This window comes from Schistocerca nitens, chromosome 6, assembly GCF_023898315.1.
Source record: "Schistocerca nitens isolate TAMUIC-IGC-003100 chromosome 6, iqSchNite1.1, whole genome shotgun sequence".
Lineage (NCBI taxonomy): Eukaryota > Metazoa > Arthropoda > Insecta > Orthoptera > Acrididae > Schistocerca > Schistocerca nitens.
The window spans coordinates 138,338,421-138,359,838 of record NC_064619.1 but is presented as its reverse complement, the minus strand read 5'-3'; the positions used below and the strand labels follow the sequence as shown (position 1 = coordinate 138,359,838).

The 21,418-nt window shown below is 42.3% G+C and overlaps 1 protein-coding gene across 1 annotated transcript in view; it reads right to left on the bottom strand.

Moving 5' to 3' along the window:
• The window catches only part of LOC126263260 (protein Wnt-5b-like), a 329,472-nt gene that overhangs the window by 30,821 nt on the left and 277,233 nt on the right, over nt 1-21,418 (bottom strand). The window contains exon 6 of the mRNA XM_049960346.1: nt 5,234-5,401. Coding sequence (XP_049816303.1) covers nt 5,234-5,401 — 168 coding nt within the window. The remainder of the gene's footprint in view (nt 1-5,233; nt 5,402-21,418) is intronic.

Here is a 21,418-nt window from a genome sequence, read left to right as displayed (position 1 = left end):
TAAACCTACTCCTGCATTACCCCTATTTGATTTTGTATTTATAACCCTGTAATCACCTGACCAAAAGTCTTGTTCCTCCTGCCACCGAACTTCACTAATTCCCACTATATCTAACTTTAACCTATCCATTTCCCTTTTTAAATTTTCTAACCTACCTGCCCGATTAAGAGATCTGACATTCCACGCTCCGATCCGTAGAACGCCAGTTTTCTTTCTCCTGATAACGACGTCCTCTTGAGTAGTCCCCGCCCGGAGATCCGAATGGGGGACTATTTTACCTCCGGAATATTTTACCCAAGAGGACGCCATCATCATTTAATCATACAGTAGAGCTGCATGTCCTCGGGAAAAATTACGGCTGTAGTTTCCCCTTGCTTTCAGCCGTTCGCAGTACCAGCACAGCAAGGCCGTTTTGGTTAATGTTACAAGGTCAGATCAGTCAATCATCCAGACTGTTGCCCCTGCAACTACTGAAAAGGCTGCTGCCCCTCTTCAGGAACCACATGTTTGTCTGGCCTCTCAACAGATACCCCTCCGTTGTGGTTGCACCTACGGTACGGCCATCTGTATCGCTGAGGCACGCAAGCCTCCCCACCAACGGCAAGGTCCATGGTTCATGGGGGGGACCAACACCTTAATGTCCTAGAAAGGGACATGTATGGAGGTCGTGGTTTTATGGTGTGGGGTGGGATTACGATTGGTGCACGTACACCCCTGCATGTCTTTGACAGATGAACTGTAACAGGTCAGGTGTATCGGTATGTCATTTTGCACCAGTATGTCAGCCTTTTCAGGGGTCCCACCTTCCTCCTGATAGATGATAACGCACGGCCCCACCGAGCTGCCATCGTGGAGGAGTACCTTGAAACAGAAGATATCAGGCGAATGGAGTGGCCTGCCTGTTCTCCAGACCTAAACCCCATCGAGCACGTCTGGGATGCTCTCGGTCGACGTATCGCTGCACGTCTACAAACCCCTACGACACTTCAGGAGCACCGACAGGCACTGGTGCAAGAACGGCTGTTCCCCAGCAGCTGCTCGACCACCTGATACAGGGTATGCCAACCCGTTGTGCAGCCCGTGTACGTGAACATGATGATCATATCCCATACTGATGTTGGGGTACATGCGCAGGAAACAGTGGCTTTTTGTAGCACATGTGTTTCGGGACGGTTTTCTCAACTTATCACCAATACTGTAGACGTACAGATCTGTGTGGTGTGTGTTCCCTATGTGCCTATGCTATTAGCGCCAGTTTTGTGTAGCACCACGTTATGTGGCATCACATTCTGCAATTATCCTTAATTTATGAGCATGAGTGTAGATTCATTTCGTAGTATCGGCATTGTAACACGAAAATTAGTTATCAACTGTCAGCTTAAATGATCTAAAAAACACATTTACAGTAAACATAATATTGTTGTGCTACAGTTTCCATGCAAACAAAAAATGTGTCTTCTTTATAATTTTTCATATTGTCAAGCGTTGCAACCTTTGTTTTTAACCATTACGACTATAAATTTTCACGTAGATAGTTTCATCCAGAAAACATTATATAAATTAAATCTCAAAAGCAATTTCATTTAAGACTGTCGTACCGATTTTTTGGCACCAAGCGGGTCAGAGTGATTTTAGTAGCTACTGAGTGTGCCACATGATGTTCTCTGTTCGAATATCTTCTTTGTCTAGTTCAAGGAAGTTTCACAATATACAGCGTGGTCCATTGATAGTGATCGGGCGAAATATCTCACGAAATAAGCATCGAACGAAAAAACTACAAAGAACGAAACTCGTCTAGCTTGAAGGGGGAAACCAGATGGCGCTATGGTTGGCCCGCTAGATGGCGCTGCCATAGGTAAAATGGATATCAACAGCGTTTTTTTAAATAGGAACCCCCATTTTTATGACATATTCGTGTAGTACGTAAAGAAATATGAATGTTTATAGATGGACCACTTTTTTCGCTGTGTGATAGATGGCGCTGTAATAGTCACAAACGTATAAGTACGTGGTATCACGTAACATTCCGCCAGTGCCGACGGTATCTGCTTCGTGATACATTACCCGTGTTAAAATGCACCGTTTACCCATTGCGGAAAAGACCGATATCGTGTTGCTGTATGGCTATTGTGATCAAAATGCCCAACGGGTGTGTGCTATGTATGCTGCTCGGTATCCTGGACGACATCATCCAAGTGTCCGGACTGTTCGCCGGATAGTTACGCTATTTAAGGAAACAGGAAGTGTTCAGCCACATGTGAAACGTCAACCACGACCTGCAACAAATGATGATGCCGAAGTAGGTGTTTTAGCTGCTGTCGCGGCTAATCCGCACATCAGTAGCAGACAAATTGCGCGACAATCGGGAATCTCAAAAACGTCAGTGTTGAGAATGCTACATCAACATCGATTGCACCCGTACCATATTTCTATGCACCAGGAATTGCATGGCGACGACTTTGATCGTCGTGTACAGTTCTGCCACTGGGCACAAGAGAAATTACGAGACGATGACAGATTTTTTGCACGCGTTCTATTTAGCGACGAAGCGTCATTCACAAACAGCGGTAACGTAAACCGGCATAATATGCACTATTGGGCGACGTAAAATCCACGATGGCTGCGACAAGTGGAACATCAGCGACCTTGGCGGGTTAATGTATGGTGCGGCATTATGGGAGGAAGGATAATTGGCCCCCATTTTATCGATAACAATCTAAATGGTTCAATGTGTGCAGATTTCCTACGTAATGTTCTACCGATGTTACTACAAGATGTTCACTGCATGACAGAATGGCGATGTACTTCCAACATGATGGATGTCCGGCACATTGCTCGCGTGCGGTTGAAGCGGTATAGCATATTTCATGACAGGTGGCTTGGTCGTCGAAGCACCATACCATGGCCCGCACGTTCACCGGATCTGACGTCCCCGGATTTCTTTCTGTAGGGAAAGTTGAAGGATATTTGCTATCGTGATCCACCGACAACGCCTGACAACATGCGTCAGCGCATTGTCAATGGATGTGCGAACATTACGGGAGGCGAACTACTCGCTGTTGAGAGGAATGTCGTTAAACGTATTGCCAAATGCATTGCGGTTGACGGACACCATTTTGAGCATTTATTGCATTAATGTGGTATTTACAGGTAATCAGGCTGTAAAAGCATGCGTTCTCAGAAATGATAAGTTCACAAAGGTGCGTGTATCACATTGGAACAACCGGAGTAAAATGTTCAAATGTACCTACGTTCTGTATTTTAATTTAAAAAAAAACCTACCTGTTACCAACTGTTCGTCTAAAATTGTGAGCCATATGTTTGTGACTATTACAGCGCCATCTATCACAAAGCGAAAAAAGTTGTCCAACTAAAACATTCATATTTCTTTACGTACTACACGAATATGTAATAAAAAATGGAGGTTCCTATTTAAAAAAACGCAGTTGATACGAGGTGTGGCTAGAAAAAAACCGGACTAGTACTGGTGAAACAATAAAACGAATGCAATAAGGCTGAAAGTCGCGTGGCCTGTCACGTGACTCTCGCTCCGCCTACTGCTCGAGTTTCATCTGCCTCCTGCACTCAGTCTGCCCGTGGCGTCTGTTTTAAGTAGTTGACGTTTTGTCTGTGCGTCGGAAAATGTTGAGAGTACAGAAAGAACAGCGTGTTAACATCAAATTTTGTTTCAAACTAGGAAAATCTGCAAGTGAAACGTTTGTAATGTTACAACAAGTGTACGGCGATGATTGTTTATCGCGAACACAAGTGTTTGAGTGGTTTAAACGATTTAAAGATGGCCGCGAAGACACCAGTGATGACACTCGCACTGGCAGACCATTGTCAGCAAAAACTGATGCAAACATGGAAAAAATCGGTAAACTTGTTCGACAAGATCGCCGTTTAACAATCAGAGCAGTGTCTGAGTTAACAGGAGTTGACAAGGAAAGTGTTAGGCAGATTCTTCATGAAAGTTTCAACATGAACAAAGTGTGTTCAAAAATGGTTCCTAAGTGTCTCACAATTGAACAGAAGGAACGCCGAAGAATGATTTGTTATGACATCCTGGAAAACATTGAAAGTGATCCCACCTTCTTACAAAATGTTATTACTTGCGATGAATCGTGGTTTTTTACTTACGATCCCGAAACTAAACGCCAATCGATGCATTGGAAAACTCCTGGTTCTCCACGACAAAAAAAGCACGAATGTCAAAATCGAAATTCAAGGCAATGATGATTGTTTCTTTTGACATCAAAGGGATTGTGCACATTGATTGGGTACCAGAGGGACAAACAGTGAATCAGCATTACTACATTAGCGTCCTGGCTACCCTACGTGAGCGAGTACGGAGAAAACGGAACGATTTGTGGAGAAAAAAGTCATGGATCCTTCACCAAGACAATGCCCCAGCTCACAGTGCGTTGTCAGTGAAGACGTTTTTGGCAAAACACAACATTCCCATCTTAGATCATCCACCCTACTCACCTGATTTGGCCCCCTGTGACTTTTTTCTTTTCCCTAAAGTCAAGTCAGCTTTGAAAGGAACTAGATTTGAGACAGTTGAAGCAGTAAAAGAAAAAGCGACGGAAGTAATGTATGGACTTACCGAAAATGATCTGCAGCATTGCTATGAACAGTGGAAAATTCGTATGGAGCGGTGTAGAGACCGAGGAGGAGAGTACATTGAAGGAGATAACATGACATTGTAAATAATTGTAAATAAATGTTTTTTCCAGCATCAGTCCGGTTTTTTTCTAGCCGCACCTCGTATCTGTTTGACGTATGGCAGCGCCATCTAGTGGGTCAACCATAGCGCCATATGGTTTCCCTCTTTAAGCTAGACAAGTTTCGTTCTTTGTAGTTTTTTCGTTTGACGCTTATTTCGTGAGATGTTTGGCCTGGTGACGATCAATGGACCAGCCTGTATATGTGAAAGGTGTTGTTATACATTGTGTGTCAATATACAAGTAAATGAAGAAAATAGGTAAAAGCACCATAATGTTCCAACTTCTTGCCATTTCAACAACCCTGGACAAAATCTGCCAATGGATTCATTTTGTGACGAAGGTGCCAGCTCGTACACTGAGACCGACATTGCAAGACAGGTACTACTTCATCTGCAATATAATGTTTGTGCCGTTACCTAATTATTTTTTTAAACCTGGAGTGCCAGACGGGAAGACTGGTGAGGGGAGGGGAGGCTGTTGCTGCAGCGAGTGGTTGCACTGACCGGGCAGCCGCAGCGAGTCGTTGCGCTCGCAGTAGTCGGGCGACTCGGCGAGGTAGACGAGGTCGTGGGAGGTGGGCCGCGAGAAGCGCCGGTCCCGCACCGCCAGCCGGCCGCGCCGCGTCACGCGCACCTCCGTCGCGCCGTCGTACTTGTCCTTCAGGTAGTCCCCTGCAACACCGGCAACCACTTCCTCATCATCTGTTCCACTTGTCTCTCTCTACTTACCTTACGCGTCTAGCTACGTACGACAGTGACCGTGGAACGAGTCAGGTTACATGAAATTAAAATCATAAAAGATAACAACGAATAAAATACATTTTACACGACTCATATGTCGAGACGAGCTGCTGACTGAACAGGGAGATTCCGCTGGCCTACCGATAGGTTTTATGCAACCCGCAACACCTTCAAAACTATGTGTGAGGCCCCAGAATGAGATTTTCAATTTGCAGTGGAGTGTGCGCTGATGTGAAACTTCCTGGCAGGTTAAAACTGTGTGCCGGACCGAGACTCGAACTCGGGACCTTTGCCTTTCGCGGGCAAGTGGTAGAGCACTTGCCCGCGAAAGGCAAAGGTCCCGAGTTCGAGTCTCGGTCCGGCACACAGTTTTAATCTGCCAGGAAGTATCATATCAGCGCACACTCCGCTGCAGAGTGAAAACCTCATTCTGGAAACATCCCCCAGGCTGTGGCTAAGCCATGTTTCCGCAGTATCCTTTCTTTCAGGAGTGCTAGTTCTGCATGGTTCGCAGGAGAGCTTCTGTAAAGTTTGGAAGGTAGGAGACGAGGTACTGGCAGAAGTAAAGCTGTGAGGACGGGGCGTGAGTCGTGCTTGGGTAGCTCAGTCGGTAGAGCACTTGCCCGCGAAAGGCAAAGGTTTTGAGTTCGAGTCTCGGTCCGGCACACAGTTTTAATCTGCCAGGAAGTATCATATCAGCGCACACTCCGCTGCAGAGTGAAAACCTCATTCTGGAAACATCCCCCAGGCTGTGGCTAAGCCATGTTTCCGCAGTATCCTTTCTTTCAGGAGTGCTAGTTCTGCATGGTTCGCAGGAGAGCTTCTGTAAAGTTTGGAAGGTAGGAGACGAGGTACTGGCAGAAGTAAAGCTGTGAGGACGGGGCGTGAGTCGTGCTTGGGTAGCTCAGTCGGTAGAGCACTTGCCCGCGAAAGGCAAAGGTTTTGAGTTCGAGTCTCGGTTCGGCACACAGTTTTAATCTGCCAGGAAGTTTCATATCAGCGCACACTCCGCTGCAGAGTGAAAATCTCATTCTGGAAACATCCCCCAGGCTGTGGCTAAGTCATGTCTCCGCAATATCCTTTCATTAAGGAGTGCTAGTTCTGCAAGGTTCGCAGGAGAGCTTCTGTAAAGTTTGGAAGGTAGGAGACGAGGTACTGGCAGAAGTAAAGTTGTGAGGACGGGGCGTGAGTCGTGCTTGGGTAGCTCAGTTGGTAGAGCACTTGTCCGCGAAAGGCAAAGGTCCCGAGTTCGAGTCTCAGTCCGGCACACAGTTTTAATCTGCCAGGAAGTTTTTTTATGTGTCAGGCTATCATATTCTTTCTATCGCTACACACAAACTATTAGACCTATAAAAACGGATAGGAGTTTTTGTAGGAAATTTAATGTAGTTAATTTTGTACTGGGATACATTTCCGATGGAGGCCGTGGTTTTCTAATTCATCAAGAAAAACACATTTGGAGGTGACTTTTCTACGTTTCTCGTGGATAATTCGGAAACTACGGCTTCTAGCGAAAACGTATCCTAGTACAAATTTTAACCACACTAAATTTCCTACAAATAAGGTCCTGTTCATTTTTTCTGTAGGATTAATAGTTTTCGCATAGCATGTGAGAGAATATGAAAATCTCTTGCGTGGTTTTTGAAGGCGCTGGAGGCTGCATAAAACCCATGGGTAGGGGCACCTGAAACACCCTCTATATTAGTGTAGCCAGCAATATAACGTAGAAATATTTTACAGGAACTCCCCGACAGAACAGGAGGAGTGAACCGCGAGATAATTCTTCAACGGCAGAATTACTACTAAGATTTTCTGTTGTTCTGGCAGTTTACTGAAAATGGATGCAGCAGAATACTGTATGGTTTTCTGCATGAGGATCAAGGAGATACGACCCAATTGCAGACTGGATTTCTGACTGGTGTTAAATGAGTGAAAGCTGCTAATTCTTGTGAAAAAGTTCATAGAGACAGAGCAGTGTCAGAATTACCAGACAACTGAATAGCGGAGGATTAAGAGGTTCGTGAACTTACAACACATATGGCTCGTTCCTGCGCAAAAAAAAAAAAAACAAAAAACACCTTTTGTGTAGGAAGACTTAAACCAGAATATAATGCCGTACGTCACAAGAGAATGAAAATACGCAAAGCAGTCTAATTTCCATGGTCGACTATCACTCATTGCAGATATTGTTCTAATGTTAAACATAACAGTGTTAATTTTCGAACACGGTTCCTGATCATCGGCTTTCCATGATAGTTTACCATCTGATCAATTACGAATTTGTATTTCCCAGACTCACTAATCATATCCCTATTCTGGGTAGTCAGAACGTCGATTTTAGTTGAATTGCATATTAGAAACTGCACAAAGTGAGTCTTACTCTGATTTAACATCAATTTGTTTTCCGTAAGCCATGAACTTGCATCTTGAACTCTACTATTTGATACCCTGTCTATGTTGCAGTCAGTACTTTTCACTACCACGCTAGTGTCATCAGCAAACAGAAATATTTTAGAGTCATCTGATATATTAGAAGGCACATCATTTGTACATCTAAGAAACAGCAATGGTAGCAGCACTGAACCCTGAGGTACCCCCACTTAACTGTCAACCAATCAGGTGCCACCTCATACCCATTCTCATCACTGAGGAGTATACAGTGCAGTAGAATGAATGTATTAATTAATATATTCACAGTTGGTTTGGAAGTACAAACAGTGCGAAATTTAGTACATAGAGATTCCACATCTGGTAGCAAGAAAGGGTCTTACCTAATTAGACATCGAGATGAGCCAAGTTTGGATGACAAATATGGGTACTCCATTGTATACTGCTAAAACTCTGTACCAATCATGATCAATCGTACAGGCAGGCGAGCCGTAGTATGCCAGTGGCTCAGCATCTCATGGCTATATGCACTCAGTTGGTAAGAGATGTGATTGTTGTACAACCAATGGCACCTCATAGCACCACAGCAGGTACTGGACTCACATGACAACGACAAATGCAACCTGGAAACGTTTGTTCTCCTCAAAGCCTTCTCGTACGGATGTGTCCGTTGTGATGCTGTATGCAAAACTCCAATTTTTCTGAAAAGACAATGCTGTGCCACTGTGATCCATGTTGTCATTGGATGCACCACTGCTTTTACACTTCTCTCTGCTGTTGCATCAAACAAGCTGAAACAATGGTTGCCATGCTGTCAGTGTTTCGTGTCGTAGGCTTTACTGCGCTATTCATATGGATACTTGTCTCTGTGCAAACAAGTCTGTTTCCTCACTCAAAGTATACCAAACAATACGTTAGTCCTCTCGGGTGCTAGCTGCATGGGTCCATTGACTTCCTGCTTGGTACTGGGTATGGCCTACCTGAACTCTTCACATGACAGTTACAGGAGCTCGAACAATGCGAGCAGCAATATCTTGGAACGATAAACTGCAATATTGGCAGACGACGATCATGTGGTTATCGAATTCGACATGTGCTGGTAGATTTTTCTCCTTCTTGCACGAAACAACTCGATCGTCTCACGAACAAACGACATTAAAATGGAACTGCTGACTGAGGAACCTGCTGCGTAGTCTTTCCTTATATACATGGTAAAACTGCTACAAGTGCAGATTTTTTTATATGGGATACATTAATATCTACACACATCTGTGTGTTGGTTGTTTTTCCTCTGCGTCGAACAGTCTTCTCACAAACGCACCAAAAATATGCGACCTGCTGCTTTCTGCATGGTCGTACATGGGCCATGTAGTGGATGACACCTGGCAGTATAGACTGCGTCCACGCAGCCACATTACAACATCTGAGCTGCTGCCAAGCGGAAAAATAAACATTAATGGCTTGCTCTTGCCACATGTAATTGGAGGTTCTAACAACCTAAAAACACATGACTTGTAATAGCCATAATTATTAGGTTACAAATGACGTAAATACCGACGTAATGTTGTTCAGCAAACCGTCCTCAGTCATTAATAGAAGTATCCGCACTTATGCTCATTACCCCCTGCATACTGAATGCAGATGCTGTTACTCCCATGTACTTTGTGGTGTGGCACTGAAATGCTTATCATTTGCATTTTCAGACAGGTACATTTCTTGCCAATTTGACGTCGCTTTTTGCTTACCAGCTCTCAAGTACCTGAAGTTTTAACGGCCAGGAGCGTAAATGAACATAATGCTCATAAACAGGAGGAAAGGCTTATTACTGTTCGATCTCACTCTTCACGATAAATTACTGGTAACAGTAACAACGAAACACAAGTGGGAAGCAACCAAACATATGTGGGTCTAAGCGTTCAGAGCGACCTGAAGTGCAATGACATGAAACTAACAGCTGAAAAAGCAGAACTCAGGCTGAGACTGATTGGAGAAATCACAAAAGTGTTACTCATCTACGGAAGAAATGGCTTACAAAATACTCGTTCGAACGATTCTTGAGTATTGGTCATCAGTCTGGGATGCTTACCAGATAGGTTTAATAGAAGAGAGCAGATTCGAAGCAGAAAATCACATACCGTAATAAGTTTGTTCAGCAAGCAAGATACCCTTACCGGTTTTCTCAACAAGTTGCCGTTACAGACGCTACAAGAGAGGCATATAGGTTACAGAGAGTTTTCCTGTTAAAATTCCGAATGCGGACGTGCCACGCCGAGTCAGGCAACATGTTACTTCCTCCATTTACGTCTCATGGAAACAAGACGGCTAGAAAAACAGAGAAATAAGAGCCCTTATGAGGACCAACAGTCACTCTTTCTACGTACCCTTCATGTTTGGAACACTGGCGAAGACAGCTTAGAGCCCTTCGCCACGAACCTAGAGATGGTTTGCTGAGCACAGACGCAGACGTAATCTGCAGCATACTTTTATTTCAGTCTCAAGTTTTTTCTCTGTTTTTGAAATTTATACAAGCATCAGTGTTTACGTTGGCGAGCATCTGAGATGATATGTGCATTCACAAGGACCATCGAAATTGTACATTACAACATCGCCAGTTGCACAAAGTGCAGCCACATCTTCGGTCACCTTATCAGTCACTCTTGCCCGGCAATGTCTGCGACTGTGCCTTCCACAGCCATAAGTGTTTACACATGCTACAGTAGTGTCGTTAAATGCACGACAGTGAAGTAGTGGAAGTGAGTGTGGCTCCCCTTATTCTGTTTTCCACCACGAAATAGTTACCAATAAAAAGATTAATCGGGTTCGAAATGTACGAAATCTTTTGAGTAAGCAAGCTGCTTTCGAAACTTTGCCTCGCGAACTGACGCTGCGACAAGGAAAAGTATGGCCTGGCCATAGTAAACGTTCTTCACCCGAGATATACAGCAATAACGTATTGAAAACCACTTTTCATCAGCAATATTGCCGAGCGGTAGGGCGATACTGTCGTGTATTGCAGTCACAATGCCACCTTGTTGACGGCAACACCACTGCTTGCACATATTGCGTAAAATTTCGCCCTCGTAAACGTATCTTCTTGTTGTCGTAGTCTTCAGTCCGAATACTTGTTTGATGCGACTCTGCACTCCAGTCTACCTTGTCTTTAGATAACTACCGCAACCTTCACATCAGTTTGAACCTTCTTAGGGTAGACATGACTTGGTCTCCTTATACGATTTTTAACCCTTCCTTCCGTCAGAAAAGTTAACCATTCCTTGACGCCTTTCAAAGCATCCTATCAACCGATCCTCATTACAAACCTTATCTACCCCTGTCACCTTCAGCACTCTTTTGTAACACAAGTTCGTAAAGGTTTTATTCTTATCTAAAAAAACTGAACTCCGCTGGAACAAGCCATGATGGCCGAACGGTACCTACTTGCCGCCGTCTCATCCTCAGCTCACAGGCGTTACTGGATGCGGATATGGAGGGCCATGTGGTCAGCACACCGCTCTCCCGGCCGTATGTCAGTTTACGAGACCGGAGCCGCTACTTCTCAATCAAGTATCTCCTCTGTTTGCCTCACAAGGACTGAGTGCACCCCGCTTGCCAACAGCGCTCGGCAAACCGGATGGTCGCCCATCCAAGTGCCTAGCCCAGCCTGACAGCGCTTTGGTAATCTGATAGGAATCGCAGCTACGACTGCGGCAAGCCCGTTGGCCTATTCTCATCTAGTCTGGCTGTTTGTCGTTCACATTTCAATTCCGTAAAAGGCTACACTCCAGACAATTATCTTCAGAATACTTTTCTAGTTACTTCATATTACGTACTAATAATTTTTCTTTTTTTACAAATAGTCATTTTTGTCATTTGACGTTTCATATCCTTCCTTCTTCTACCATCGTCACTTACTCTGCTGCCTAAAACATCACGTGTTTGTTTATATGTATGTACTAATGTAGAGAGAGAAAGAGACAAACAGAGAGAGAGAGACTGTACATTCATTCCGATATATTGTATTGTCAAATCAAAGCACTAATTTTCGTATTAACGTGGCCAAAGACTGTAATTAATGAAAGATACTTCTAGAAGTATTCACCAGTGACACTATCAATTTTTTTGATGAATGACGCTATATGTCTTCAATATTTTGTTCCGCATTCTAGCGCCTTCTTTTTCTGAAGACGAGTTGCGAACATTTAAGTGGCACTGCCTATTCCTAGACCGAAATAAATTACAATATAATCTTAATACATATTGTATGTATTTAAAAACACTTTACTTTCTTCATTTCCTGTGTAATAAAAATGTAAATGTCGTATGACTAGAGCCTCCCGTCGGGTAGACCGTTCGCATGGTGCAAGTATTTTGATTTGACGCTACTTCGGCGACTTGCGCGTCGATGGGAATGAAATGATGATGATTAGGACAACACCCAGTCCCTGAGCGCAGAAAATCTCCGACCCAGCCGGGAATCGAACCCGGGCCCTTAGGACTGACATTCTGTCGCGCTGGTCTCTCAGCTACCGGGGGTGGACTCCTTTGTAATAATAATAATTAATAGTGGAAACGGGGGACAGATTTTTCGATGGTATAACGATCGGACGCTAACCACCCTGAGATTTATTTGCCGATCGTTTCCTTATTCTCGAGCACATTTTTTCTTAAGAATTTTGTCAGGGCATCGGTCAACTGCCAATGAACAAGGAAGCCGTCAAGTTACTCAGTGGTTTGATGTCCACAGGCCAATAATATAATTTTGACGATGAATTGTTACAAAATTGCCGGCCGGAATGGCCGTGCGGTTCTAGGCGCTGCAGTCTGGAGCCGAGCGACCGCTGCGGTCGCAGGTTCGAATCCTGCCTCGGGCATGGATGTGTGTGATGTCCTTAGGTTAGTTAGGTTTAATTAGTTCTAAGGTCTAGGCGACTGATGATCTCAGAAGTTAAGTTGCATAGTGCTCAGAGCCATTTGAACCATTTTGTTACAAAAATTGATTGCTGACTTATAATGATACAGGTTTTTACAACATTTTATCTAAAAAGGGACTAACTTTTATTTATTGTCACTGGAGCTTTCTCTTTCTCGTAGAGATATTCGAATTATGCAAAATTTGTAGTATTCGTACCACCTTCTTATTGTTACTTACTGAGAAATTTTTTTATTGAAATGAAATTCAGAGAGACGAGAAGGAACGTTTCAAATGTGCCCCAACGTGGGTCTTGAAAAATAAAAATTTAATTATGTGTGACTACAAACCTTATTTTTCCGTTGCATGAATGTTTGCCGAGTGTGGATGAAAGCAAGAAATACTAACCTGAAAAAAATTATAGAAGAAACGAAATTTGTGTTGGATTTGCCACAAAGTTTATCGTCAAAGGAAGCTGCAACGCACCACAATAAGGTGAGGACACCATTGTTATATGCCTACATTTTGAGTTCTTACAACTTTTCAGACATTGCTTTAAACAGGTTATGGTTCATTTGTATAGATATTTCAGATTTTTTATTTGCAAACGTTCACGATTCAGAAATAACATTATTGTGAAAAGTCGTACTCGATATGGCCCAAATAATGTAGTGCACAAAGAAAGTGGACGGAAATTGTCTGTGTGATCTTTCATGTAGTGGCAACCATCTAACCATTTTGCGTTAAGGTAATGCTGCTGTGCGCTATTACGTAGGATTAATTTTTGATGTGCTGTGAGATAAATGATTTCAGTAATCTCTGTTACTCTGTATAGTGACTAAATTTGGAAAGATGATAAACATGGATAATATAGATAATGTAGGGACTGAGTTGCATGTTGATGGCAACAATGTTGTCGATCTGACAGTGCAACACGTAGGTTCCGCCAATGTAGAAATTGAATCAAATGTGGATTCAGAGTCTACTGAGAAGATTCCGCAAATGGGTGAAGCTCATGACCAGTTTAAGGAATTGCTTAACAAACTAGCAGCCACGATCAGTGATAGTTTCCAGTACTTGGTAAAACAACACACCGTGCACATCAATACAACTCTCGAACGAGTTTCAAAAGAACAATCTGAACGGTTAAAGACCAATTTTGATCAGGTACCAAAGGAACATTTAAGAGTTTTGGTGCTATCCGCAAAGAGATAACCGAGTTAAAAGACGTGTTGAATAACTGGGATTTCTGCTGGTTGATCGCGTTCATCTCGCACTCGCTGTCTTCTCCAGAAGCATCAGAGTTAAAATACGCTCACAAAGGAGTAACCAAAGCAGTCAAGTAGCTGACGGCCGGTACCGGCACTTTAAAAACTGCGCACGACTCATTATAAGGCAATGCTAAGCAACTGTCTGAGCAACTGAATGATCTGACGATCAAACAGGAGTGCATAATTAAAGGCGGACTTGTAGCTAAGGGAACGAGATTTGTAGAGGATTTTAATCGACACTTATATGAGAAAGAAACTTTGACTAACGCAAAACATGACACAGAATCACATGCTGACATGCTGCTGCACAGTAAATGGCTCCAGAGGCATCCTTTAATCAGGCGCTGCAGGTACGAACAGCCAAAACGAGTTAGGACACATTAAAAAGTGTTGAGGGAAGAATGTTAAGTTTACGCCAATGAATATAATTGTGAACTGAATTTTAATCATGTATTGTTTATAGTTAATCCTGTGAATAGTGGGTATCATTGAATAACACCTCCTATAATTGCGAATACTGCTCCTGTATTAAAGAGGGAGCTGCTGACCTGCGTCCCAAGGAGCCGCAATCACAAGTGCTCTGCAGGAAGCATCTCCTTTGGCTACTCATGCATGTCAGTTGTGTGGGACGGCAAATCCTTACAATAAGGTCCGAGCTGACGAACCAGACAAGCTAGTCTGTACACTGACTATTCAACTGACTCAGTGGGGGTGGCCCTAGCTATGACAACATTATTTTTAAAGGAAAGTCTTCTAAAACATCGACAGTTCTAGGTTTTCTACCCAGAAAGGAAATCCCTCACCATGTTGTTTTCATAAAGGCGTTTAGAAGGACTATTGCTGCAATCATGAATGAAAAGGAAAAGATTCAGTTAGCCGCAGCATACGTATTCAGTGACTGAGGCAGCTGAAAATTGTGAGACATTTAACGAGTTCAAGAAAGCATTCCTTGCCAATTACTGGCAATGCATGCAGGAAAGATTCAGAAAGGACGTTTTCAGTCCTGAGATCTATAGCCTGAAGCAAGGCAGTATGAGAAAGTATTTTGAGAGGTGTACTGCAAAATCACGCTACCCCATAACAAATATGATTAGAGATTAGATTACATTCAGTTTTAGTTCCATAGACACAACAATGATATAATTCTCGTCAGAATGAAGAACATTCTCGCGCGTTAGTCGCGCAATGTACCTTGCCACGGTTTGCGCTGCTCCCGCCGTCGGAGATTCGAGTGTTCCGTCGGGTATGTGTGTGTGTGTGTGTGTGTGTGTGTGTAAGTAAGTTTAAGTTAGATAAAGTGGTGTGTAAGCCTAGGGACCGATGACCTCAGCAGTTTGGTCCCACAGGAACTTACCATCCCAAAGAATAACATAAAAAACATGAAACATTCGAATACAATGATTAGTCAGGAGATTGTGAAAATAGGTGAAAAACATTACAGTAAACTGGAACTGGTAATATTTAAAGAATAAATACAGTGTCAGAAAGAAACATTGTTATGCACTTTTAATAAATTTATCATGCACAAAATACCTAAGCTTGACAATTGTGAACAAGTGCTGTCAAAACTGAAATCTGACAGACATTTTTACTTCAGCTGGTCTAACAGTACCTATTAAGATTTTCAGCTATAGAGTAGAGAGTACATGGAGTTGCCTATCTTTCAAACTCTGTTTAAACAGTGCTTTATGTGAAACCAAGTTTTTAACGGTTGCTGACAATTTATTTAAAATGTGTGTTCCTGAATATTGGACCCCTATTTGGACTAAGGTAAGTGATTTAGGTCTTTGTGTAGATTGTTCTTATTCCTAGTATTGATACTATGTATTGAGCTATTGGTTGGAAACAGAGATATACTACTTTCAACAAATTTTATCTAGGAATAAATATACTGAGAAGCAGCGGTTAGAATACAAAGATTCTTGAACAGGTTTCTACATGATTTTCTTGAAGTTACATCACAAATAATTCTTATTACACGATAAAAACTTTTTCTCGGTTTCATGAGTTACCCCAGAATATGATCCCGTGTAACATAATAGAATGAAAGTAAGCAAAGTATTGAAGTTTCTTGTACTTATGTCTCCTACATCTGACATCATTCTCGGTGCAAATACAGACTTATTTAGGCGCTTCAGTAATTCTGTGGTATGCCCTTCCCAACTGAATTTCTTATCGAGTTGTAGTCGCAGAAATTTAACACTGTCAACCTCTTAGATCTGCACATGCTGGAAGGAAATCTCTTACAGGTTCTGAACTGCATATAGTGGGTCTTTTCAAAGTCTATATTGAAGGCCATGTTGCCTCTCAGTGTACGTAAAAAGCTAATTAATGTTCCAGACAACAACATGGAAAACTTTCTTCATTCCTCAACTTGATATATTTAATCCAGGAAGAATCTAGGAATAATGGTGGCAACAGTGGAGGACTCCAATGGCAGTAGCAACAATCATGTCCGCCCCAGTGAACCATGTAGTAACAGTATAGCGCTGCGTGCCAGATGTGAAAATAATAGCAAACAAGCAAATACACAACGTCCGTCACATTTCAACTGGCGGCAGAGAAATAACAATAAATAGCCGGAACACCGGTAAGTGGTGGATATACTATGGGAAACAATGGCAACCAAATTTTTGGAACCCACCACCGAATCAAAATAATAATAGTACTTGTGCTGAATTCAGGGGCTCTGCCTAAATAGGCACCTCCGCAAAGTCATGCAGTACGTGTAGTTGTATCGGCCGGCCCTCAGCTATTAACATAAGCCGACCACATTGCACTCCCTAAGCTGGTCGGCCGAAGTGGAATGGGGGCATTTGTTCGCGTGAATAATTTCATATGTTGAGATTGAATGAAGACGTTGACATTAGTGTAGAACTTTGTAATGACGCTGAATCATGCAAAGAACAGAATGAATACCTAGTTCAGGCAGCAGTGAATGCTGTAGTAAACAGAATTCCCACAACTGTAGTGACTGACACAGGTGCGAACACAAAAATGATAATGACTAACTTCTTTAAGAAGGTAAGCAATACGACACGTACACAGACATTACCAGCTCAAAGTTGCATAGTCCCTGGTGCTGTTGGTACTAAGGGGCAAATCATGAAAATGCAGGCACAGATGAAGGTTGAATTTGAGGGCAGAGCGATACAATGCACGTTCCTAGCAGTCAACCGCCTGTCTTCGAACTGTTAAATCACAATGGATTTCCTGCGGTGAGGAAAGCTAGGATGGATTCGATTGGAAAATGCCATTTAGTAGTACGTGAAATAGTATAGTTCTGAGTTTGATATGAACTAAGATCCATCATGGCAGGTACTGTGAAAAAGTAAATGTATAAACGTTAAAAACTAAGGTGCTGCGTGTTCGCTGTGATCAGTCCCTTCATATGATGCACAAGTATCACAGAATTCAGAAGATATTCAGAGTTATTTAACCAACATACAGCTAAAGACAACAGAGTTGGAATGTTTAACAGAGTAACAGAAAACTGAACTAGCAAATTTGTTATTAAAGAGTGTCAATGTCTTTTCAACAACCGATACCATATGTGTACTGTCAGGTGACACGTTCCTGGGCCAGAAAAGAGATAGTGAAGAAACAACTTTGAAAGATGTTGTATTGGGGTATACTTGAGACATCTTTATCCTTCTATAGTAGCTCGTTATTAACAGTGGGTAAGCCTGGAGGACGATTGTTGATAGGTCTATTAATAAATTTATAGTATCCTGACAAACCAGACCAGAAGCCTTAGAAGAACATCTAAAAATTTCATGGTGGAAACTATCTATCAACTATTGAATTCAGATCTTCCTACTGCAAGTTCCTCTGAGAGAGGAATCACGTAAGAATATTATATTTGCAGGGGGATTATACCAATTTAGAGTATTACTGCTTGGTCTGAATGTGAACTCTAGAGCGTTTACAACACCTCTAGATATACTACTTTCAACCAGAGATATTAGACAAGGTCACACTTTATGGAGACGACTTGTTAATAGCCACTTAGATGTGGGAAGAGCATACTGATTGGCTAGAAAAAGTATTAAAGAAGTTCTTAAACAGTGGGGTAAGAGCCAATGGGGACCTGGATAAACTGAAAGAACCAGAGGATGTACAGAGTTTCAGGGAGAGCATAAGGGAACAATTGACAGGAATGGGGGAAAGAAATACAGTAGAAGAAGAATGGGTAGCTTTGAGGGATGAAGTAGTGAAGGCAGCAGACGATCAAGTAGGTAAAAAGACGAGGGCTAATAGAAATCCTTGGGTAACAGAAGAAATATTGAATTTAATTGATGAAAGGAGAAAATATAAAAATGCAGTAAATGAAGCAGGCAAAAAGGAATACAAACGTCTCAAAAATGAGATCGACAGGAAGTGCAAAATGGCTAAGCAGGGATGGCTAGAGGACAAATGTAAGGATGTAGAGGCCTGTCTCACTAGGGGTAAGATAGATACTGCCTACCGGAAAATTAAAGAGACCTTTGGAGAGAAGAGAACCACTTGCATGAATATCAAGAGCTCAGATGGCAACCCAGTTCTAAGCAAAGAAGGGAAGGCAGAAAGGTGGAAAGAGTATATAGAGGGTTTATACAAGGGCGATGTACTTGAGGACAATATTATGGAAATGGAAGAGGATGTAGATGAAGACGAAATGGGAGATAAGATACTGCGTGAAGAGTTTGACAGAGCACTGAAAGACCTGAGTCGAAACAAGGCCCTGGGAGTAGACAACATTCCATTAGAACTACTGATGGCCTTGGGAGAGCCAGTCATGACAAAACTCTACCATCTGGTGAGCAAGATGTATGAGACAGGCAAAATACCCTCAGACTTCAAGAAGAATATAATAATTCCAATCCCAAAGAAAGCAGGTGTTGACAGATGTGAAAATTACCGAACTATCAGTTTAATAAGTAACAGCTGCAAAATACTAACGCGAATTCTTTACAGACGAATGGAAAAACTGGTAGAAGCGGACCTCGGGGAAGATCAGTTTGGATTCCGTAGAAATGTTGGAACACGTGAGGCAATACTAACCTTACGACTTATCTTAGAAGAAAGATTAAGAAAAGGTAAACCTACGTTTCTAGCATTTGTAGACTTAGAGAAAGCTTTTGACAATGTTGATTGGAATACTCTCTTTCAAATTCTAAAGGTGGCAGGGGTAAAATACAGGGAGCGAAAGGCTATTTACAATTTGTACAGAAACCAGATGGCAGTTATAAGAGTCGAGGGACATGAAAGGGAAGCAGTGGTTGGGAAGGGAGTAAGACAGGGTTGTAGCCTCTCCCCGATGTTATTCAATCTGTATATTGAGCAAGCAGTAAAGGAAACAAAAGAAAAATTCGGAGTAGGTATTAAAATTCATGGAGAAGAAGTAAAAACTTTGAGGTTCGCCGATGACATTGTAATTCTGTCAGAGACAGCAAAGGACTTGGAACAGCAGTTGAATGGAATGGAGAGTGTCTTGAAAGGAGGATATAAGATGAACATCAACAAAAGCAAAACGAGGATAATGGAATGTAGTCATATTAAATCGGGTGATGCTGAGGGAATTAGATTAGGAAATGAGACACTTAAAGTAGTAAAGGAGTTTTGCTATTTAGGGAGTAAAATAACTGATGATGGTCGAAGTAGAGAGGATATAAAATGTAGACTGGCAATGGCAAGGAAATCGTTTCTGAAGAAGAGAAATTTGTTAACATCGAGTATAGATTTAAGTGTCAGGAAGTCGTTTCTGAAAGTATTTGTATGGAGTGTAGCCATGTATGGAAGTGAAACATGGACGATAACTAGTTTGGACAAGAAGAGAATAGAAGCTTTCGAAATGTGGTGCTACAGAAGAATGCTGAAGATAAGGTGGGTAGATCACGTAACTAATGAGGAGGTATTGAATAGGATTGGGGAGAAGAGAAGTTTGTGGCACAGCTTGACTAGAAGAAGGGATCGGTTGGTAGGACATGTTTTGAGGCATCAAGGGATCACAAATTTAGCATTGGAGGGCAGCGTGGAGGGTAAAAATCGTAGAGGGAGACCAAGAGATGAATACACTAAGCAGATTCAGAAGGATGTAGATTGCAGTAGGTACCGGGAGATGAAGAAGCTTGCACATTATAGAGTAGCATGGAGAGCTGCATCAAACCAGTCTCAGGACTGAAGACCACAACAACAAGAGCCAATTTAAGACAAAGTTTGCTAAAGACAAAATTAAGTTTCTCGGGCAGGTTTTTTACCTGGTGGAATCACACGTGATACAAATAAATAAGTAAATAAATTTAAAAGTAGAGGCCACAGAAAATATTCTTCCCCCTAACTTGAGAAAACAACTGAATGCATTTCTAGGGCTTGTATCTTTCCCAATCAACTATTAAATAGCAATGTGTTGCCTTACCTGTTACAAAAGAATGTTAGCTGGTTATGTCAGCTCATTGTCAGGAGGACTTTGATAAAATAAAAGATGCTTTAGTTGCTTCTGTAATTTTGTACCCTCCTGATATGGGGAAAGATTTTCTTACTGCCTTGGCTGCATCATGCTCTGATTTGGGTGCTTGCTTATTCAGAATTATAGAGAAAGATGTAAAAAAGAACTGAAAATTATCAGCTTCATTAGTAGGGTGTTATAGTGTGTAAAAGGACTTAGTCAGCAATGGAACTGGAAGCACAGGCCGTTGTGTGTTCGTTTAAAAAGTACATTACTTTATCTACGGCAAGATACTAAAAGTCTTTTGTGATCATCGAGTATTAAGCTACGTGTTGACCTATAAACTATAGCACCCGAGATTAGCTAGATGGTGTCTTTCTTTACAAGACTACGATTTTGAAATTGTACACATCAAAGATCTGATGCATAAGCATTATGTCTTGGAAATGTCTCAGGATGTGAAAAGGATACATGATGGGACCAAAGGTGGAGAAAGGTCAAACGACTTCTGTCACAACAGCTACACCACAAAACGGTACCATATTTAAAAATCACAGTAATGTATTATTTCATCGACGAACGACTGACTGACAATTATGGTGTGTATGCATTCTGTATATCTAGATCGTCTCATTCTGAACAGGCTAAACTTCAATATCTCTAACAAAATACAGTTACATTCACTTCTAACGCCGGCCGCGGTGGTCTCGCGGTTCTAGGCGCGCAGTCCGGAACCGCGCGACTGCTACGGTCGCAGGTTCGAATCCTGCCTCGGGCATGGATGTGTGTGATGTCCTTAGGTTAGTTAGGTTTAACTAGTTCTAAGTTCTAGGGGACTGATGACCTAAGATGTTAAGTCCCATAGTGCTCAGAGCCATTTTTTTTCACTTCTAACATCTAAAGCAGGAGAAATTTTGTCCGTTGTCGTGATGGACCCCTGCCCCAAGTATCGGGAG